This window comes from Manacus candei, unplaced genomic scaffold, assembly GCF_025592945.1.
Source record: "Manacus candei isolate 608988 ecotype Guabito, Panama unplaced genomic scaffold, ASM2559294v1 h1tg000003l, whole genome shotgun sequence".
Lineage (NCBI taxonomy): Eukaryota > Metazoa > Chordata > Aves > Passeriformes > Pipridae > Manacus > Manacus candei.
This window is the reverse complement of record NW_026138051.1, coordinates 2,509,584-2,516,107: the sequence shown is the minus strand read 5'-3', so window position 1 is coordinate 2,516,107 and position 6,524 is coordinate 2,509,584. Positions and strand designations below refer to the sequence as shown.

At 55.6% G+C, this 6,524-nt stretch overlaps 1 protein-coding gene across 2 annotated transcripts in view; it reads left to right on the top strand.

Annotated features, from left to right (window-relative positions):
• Positions 1-2,927: 2,927 nt before the first annotated feature.
• MPP1 (MAGUK p55 scaffold protein 1) overlaps positions 2,928-6,524 on the top strand; it is an 18,921-nt gene continuing 15,324 nt past the window's right edge. Inside the window, exon 1 of one of the 2 annotated variants that reach the window (XM_051793223.1) lies at positions 2,928-3,147. In XM_051793223.1, coding sequence (XP_051649183.1) covers positions 3,040-3,147 — 108 coding nt within the window. In that variant the 5' untranslated portion in view covers positions 2,928-3,039. The remainder of the gene's footprint in view (positions 3,148-6,524) is intronic. The other variant, XM_051793213.1, reaches the window with a different exon arrangement.

Here is a 6,524-nt window from a genome sequence, read left to right as displayed (position 1 = left end):
GCAGTCACTGGGCCACCACCCCAGGCACATGGAAGACCCTGATGGCAGAGAAAACAGAGCAGAGACATCATCTCAGACCCAAACAGCAGCTGGACTGTAGGCAGAGACCCACACACACTTGCTAAGGATCTGGCCCAGTCCCCCATATTCCAAGGCTGATACCCTTGGATAGGAGCAGACATCTGCACCCTCTGCCCATGGCCAGGCTGGGCCTGACCAGCTGAAGCACAAATACCCCTCAGGGTCCACACCAGTGGATGCTCAGGCTCACCCTGCCACCAGAAACAGGCTGCCGTGTTGTGGCACATTTGTCCAGTGACACAGGGTTAGATCAGAGGAAAAGCTGTGTGCACCAGAGCCCCTCTCTGCATAATTCTCAAAGAGGAAACACGGCAGAAATCTCTGCAGGTGACAGAGCAGCCTTCACCAACCAGTCCTGGACAGTTCTGGATGTTCTCCAGCCAGCCAGGAAGCAGCAAAGGGGCTGTGCTGAGCAAGAGCCCTGGGAGAGGACTGTGGGCAGGCAGGCAGATATGTCAGAGCCTGCCAAATTCTGGCATCTATTACTGTAAGGATGTCTTGACATTTATCTCATGGGGAAGGGAGACCAGACGCTCTTTCCTCACAGCACGATGCAAATTTGAAATGCATCACATCCTCCCCCAGCCACATACGTTTCTGTGCAGGGGGAGGGCTGGACCAGCACGAAGCCCTCTGCCACTGGGCCAGGAGGTGCCCTACCTAATCTCCATCCCACAGAGAGCCCTGCTGCAGTGGGGGCTGCCTGGTCAAATCCTCCCAGACCCTGGGGATCTTATTCTCTTTCAGGGGTCAGCTGTTACATCTGCCTGGGCTGGGTGATCTGGTGATGACACAGCTTTCTGGTGTCTCCAGGAAGACAAAACACATCCTGGCTATCTCTTTCTATTATAGCCCGAGCAGACACTATTTTGCCATCCAAAATGTGTGAGGTGTTTCAGTGCTGAGCCCCAGCCAGATAAGCCATGGGCCATGGAAGTTTCTGCATCTGCCTCCTCTCATGCTGGATGGAGAGCTCTTGTGTGCAGCCCTCACCTGAGCCAGAGGTGGGGGATGTGTGCAGGTATTGCAGCTGTGCAGGTGGGCACCATTCTGAGAGGAAGTTGCCAGCACATAAGAGAAACAGGCAGCAACATTTTGAAGAGAGCACCTGAGCGGGGACTATGGCTGATAGGGAGCAAAGCAAATTTGGGCAAGCACATATGTTACATATGTGTATATGTATTCATATATTTGTACATACGTATTCCCCATATGTAACCAAGAGAGAATGAAGACTTGGACTTCCTTTTTCTCTCTGTCAGATGTCTCTTGTCACATTTCTCCCTCCTACTATGTGTTCCATGATTAACTGCAGGGCTGTCTCTATCTGTTGCCTCCTACTCCACATTGCTACCAGCCTGTTTCCAGCCCATGAGTGCAAGAGAAGCCTGGTGCCAAGGTGTCCTGCCCCCAGGATGTGCTCAGGGAAGCACGTTTCAAAGCCATGCCCCACCTATCCCACTGTGTGTCCATGCTTCCCCTCTCCTCCTCCCAGGCTGCCTCAGTGCTGGGTAAGGATGCTACAAAGTGCTCTACAGGCACTTCTTGGTCAGCTGGCCAGGGGTAGGAGAGATGAGGCTCCAAGCAGCATCTTCCAGCCTAGTGGGCACATCTATTGGACCTGAATGCAGTCAGGCACCCTGTGACTTTTCTAGCCCCCTGACCTAGTCCATTATTTTCTCATCCTAATATGACTTTACAAGCTTTCCAGGGAACCTTGTAGACAAAGTCTGGGCCACAGGTTCCACCATGCACAGCTGCAAAATGTGGTCCTCTTATCTGTCTTTCTTCTGCTCCTGACTCCCCTTATCTACCACCACTGCAAGCCTATTGTGTGATTTGGTACACTACTGATATAGAACTTGCTTAGCATCAGGAGCTAAGTTTGATGAAGATTTAGACCACAAGCTGTGGATTTCCACCCAGATATGCTGAACTTTTACCTAGTTAAGTAAAAGGAGGCTGCAGAGCTGGTTTGAGCTGGAGGATAAGGAAGCAAAGAAGACTGCCACCATTGTCAGCTGACACAACAACCTCTAGATTTCCAGGATCCCAGGGATGGTGTGAATAATCCTTTCAATGATTAAGTTAAAGAATATTCCAGCAGAATTAACTTCCCATCCCCAAATAAATCTCTGACTTCACCCAGACTCGGACATCAGTAAGACTTATTAGTGAGAGCACAAATTTTGAAACAGCCCTTCCCACTGTGCATAGCTCACAAATGCAGGGATTTGCTATCTGACCCATGCAAGGCCAGGGATTTGCCATCCGAGCCATTCAAGTCTCAGGTGCACAAGTAGGTGGAAGACCCAGAACAGTGCAAGGAGAATAGGGCTGTCCTTTCTGCAGCACAGAGAAATCCCCGGGTCTCCAGGAGGTACCCTGGGCTCTGCACACTGGCAGAGCCCAGTGATGACCGTCGGTTTGGGAGAGCCAGGTATGCACCAGGGCTCCTTTGGAGAGGTGCTGCCCGTGCCGTGCCTCTGCTCTGGCCGTGCGAAGAACAAAGCCTTTCTCAGCCCCAGCCTCCCGCCCTGGTTTTGGGGTGAGGGGCGCTGCCACCCCCTCCCCAGCAGGGTCCCACCAGCGTCCAGACTTGTCAGCACCCCCGGGGCAGGCTGAGAGCCCTGCGAGTGCTTGGGCACGACCAGGGGCTGACCCGGGCCGGGGGTTGGCACGGCACGGACGCGAGGGGGGGACACTTCCACGGGGGAAAAGCCCGCGGGCGGGCAGCGAGGCGGGGCCGGGCGGCAGCCGGGGGTGCGGGCACGCCGTGCCGCGACCCTGCCAGCGCCGGCCCCGAGCCCCCGCTCCCGCGCCCGGCCCGCCCCCGGCCCCGCCCGCCCGCCGGCCCCCGCCGCACACGGGCGGAGCTGCGGGCGGCCCTGCTGGAGCCGCGGCCGGGCCGGGCCGCTCCGTTCCGCCGTGCCGGGGCCAGCCGGACCGGCCGCCGCGATGACTCTCAAGTCGGGGCGCAGCGCCGGCGGCGGCAGCAGCAGCATGAGGACGGCGCTGTCCGACCTCTACCTGGAGCACCTCCTGCAGAACCGGCCCAAGCCCGAGGTGAGCGGCCCGATGCGCCCCCGGCACCCCGCGCCTCTCCCTCCCGCCGCCCCCATCCCCGCACAGGGACCCCCGGCGCTCCCCTCTTCTCTGCGGGCCCTCAGCCCAGCACCCCGCGCCCAACTCAGGCCCGGCGGGGATCCCCCGGGGGTCCCGCGCCTCCCCGTCCCTCCCGCACACGCGTGGCCCCAAAGGCAGAGACCCCGCCGTGGGTATCCAGGTGCGTGCCCTGCGTGTGGCGTTGGTGGTCCCCAGCGCCCCAGGAGCGGGGATGCTCGCTGGGGGACGCGGGGTGACACGGGGAATGGTCAGCCGGCGTGGCCGGCACAGCGTAGCCAGGCAGGGAAGAAGGAGCCGGGTACAGGGGAGGAAGGCTCCAGCATCCTGCCACGGAAGAGATTGTGCTTGTTTTGCTGCAAAGTTATAGCTGGTCTGAACTGGAACTGCCTGTCACATGAGCTGATTCAGCTGCTCAGAAACCTCCAGGTCCACAGCAGGGGCTGGAGGAGGGTGGTGGGTCTCTGCCCCAGAGAAGAAGGATGCAACCAGCCTTTCTCACACCTACCCTGGCCAGGGAGTGAGCCGGTGGTCGCATGCACCCCACCTCCAACAGAAGGGGAGCAGGCTGCAACAGCCGTCTTGGTTCTGCTGGGAGGGCTCCTTCCTCAGCTGGTGTCATATGGGGTAGCTTGGGTGCAGCCAGGAGAAGGTCAACAGTTCCCAGTGCTAAACAGCTGGTACTTTCTCCCAGCTTTGAGCAGACGTCTCTGTTGGAGCCATGGCATAATGTGCCTGGGCTGAGGTTTCCTTGCAACTGTGGGGAGCCTCTGAGAGCAGGGTGGAAAAAGTGCTGTCCTTGGCCCATCCTGTTGGACACTAAAGCATGCAAAAAAGGCTTGTCAGGTCTGTCTCACACCAATGGCTTGTCTGCTTTCTGTGGTTCAACCTTGGCAGGGTGCTTTGAAAAAAAAATAGGAAAAAGAATTTAAAGCTAAGTGTCTGGACCAGGCAGCTGCTGAGAGGAGCTCTCCCATCCCTCTGCCTGCAAGATCCAAGCAGAGGACCTGCCTGGCTGCAGGCAAAGCCAGGATAAATTGCCAATGGCAGCAGGGCATGGAAAATGTCGGAGCTGCCCTACAGCTCACTGGTGTTGCGGTGGGGATAAAGAGAGAGATGGTGAACTGAGGTCTGCCTGAGGCCTCTTAAAAGGAGCTCCACAGGGCTGGCTCCCAACAGGGTACCATGTCCTGAGCTTGCCGGTCGCTCCCATGCTCCTCTCCATGTCGAGTGTGTGCAGAGACGGTGCTGGCCCACTGTGGCTGAGGGCCCTCTGTGGGACACCAAGATATTGCCCAGCAGCAGCTCTTGGGAAGGGTGCTGGAGTCAAACAGGGTGACCGGAAGGTTTCTCTTCTCCATTTTCTCTGATAGAGCCACGTGTTGGGAGGTGCCGCCCTGTGTTTCTCGTGTGGTGGCAGGGCATGCAAAACATGGCAAGTGGAAGCCATGGTATTGCTAGGAAACAAGCCAAAGCCTCTTCTCTTGAGCCTCATCTGCCTGCATGTCTTTTCCTTATCTCCTGATTGGCAAATACACACTTACCAAAAAGGTGTGGACTTTATTCCCAGCTGTGTCCCTGGTTGGCAGGGTGATCTTGGGCTTTTCCCCTTATCATCTGTGACTCAGTTCCCCAGCTGTAAAATGGGCAGCAAATGTGACCTTTGGGAATCTGGTGGAGAAAAGAAGGGTACTTGTAGAGAATGCTGAGCTTGAGGGTGCAGAGGGAACACTACACTTCCCTCTGGGCAGCAGTTCCAACCAGCACCAACTCCAAAGCAGACTGAGGCCACGGTCCTCAGGGACCAAATCCTGAATTAACCACAGATAAAACTCGCTTGGAAGCCGAGCTAAACTTCTGCCTATGAGCAGTGAAGTGGAGAGGGCTGGTTCCAACTTCTTTATCTCAAATGTGTTTTGTCAGATTGCTGACTGTAACAGCTACAGGGGAAAAGCTGTTTTGCAGGGCTTGTTCAGGAAGGTGGGGATGGAGTGGCTGGGCAGCTCCTCCTTCTGTCAGTGTTGTGGTTTCACTGACTGTCTCTTGGAGGTGACCGGTTTCACAAACACATCTGGAAGGCTGTCTCAGCCTTTCTGGTGAGAAGATGGTGCCTCAGCAAAATTTACTGTGCTTCCTTGAAAATCTGGCCCACCTCCATTGCAGCACTCTGTGATTTGGAGTCAGTGTGAGGGCATGCAGAGCTGGCACCTTCTGGCTGCCATGACTGTTTTGTATCCCTCTTATTTCTCTATTCCCCTTACTACAGAGACCTGTTGGTGTTGCCAGACCTTTTCCCAGTGTCAGCAATTTAATCTTGTTTGGTTTAAATGTTTGTTAGTTTGATTTTTTTTTTTAACCTCAGTCATATTACTAGAGGGGGTTTTAGATGAAGTTGTTCCTGTGGTTGTGCTGGCAGACCTGAGAAGTCAGTAGCTCCTGGCAGAATCAATTACTTCTAAATGTCCACGTGGCTGTTGCTCCCCAGCCTGCTGGAGTAGCCCTAAAGCAACTCAATTTTTTTGCTACTTTGCTTTTTTTACCCATTGCTGTGGTTTTTTTAAGCTGTGCTGAGACTGAGATGCACACATCTGCTGGGTGGTGGGGAGGCAAGGCTGGAGCACTGGAGGATGGGAGGAGAGATTGCTGGGTCAGGACATCTTTGCACCAAGCAGTGCCCCAACCTCCCTGCACGCATCCAGGGTGATTATAATGTGAGGGGTGATGATGGATGGAGGGAGCTTGGATTTTTTTGCTCACTGTGGACAGCAGAGCGTGTCTCCCTGCCAGCCAGGAGGGCAGTCCCAGAGAAACCTGGCTCCAGGCATCCTTCTTGCATCCCAACTGCTCTGCTTTGAGGCCCTACTTGGCAAAGTCAGCATTTTCCTTCATGTACTTTCCAGGCAGCCCTGTTATTCCAAGGCTACCTGGTACCAAGTCTCTTGGTTAGAGCAGCAAGGAGAGCCCAGGAACCAAACCTCTGAACGTGCCCTTTGCACTACAGTGCTGCTTTCCCCAAGTGCTGCTTCAGCCTCCTGCAAACAAGCTGCCCAGTTAATGTTTGATTTGCCCATGGTGTGCAGCCTGGTGGAACCAGTGCAGCAGCAGGAGCAACCCTGGCAGACAGTGCTGACCCCACTGGGGGACAGGATGCCAAGCCCTGGGGTCCTCACTGTGTTCCTTGTTGGTAAAGGCTGCCCAAGGAACTGGAACACTTCCCTCCACATTGAGACAGAGGACAGAAATACGAGGTCTTAAAGAAAATGCAGGCAGGGAGCTGGGGTGCACTTTTTTGACCCACAGAGCTGGTGGCTCCTCTGTGC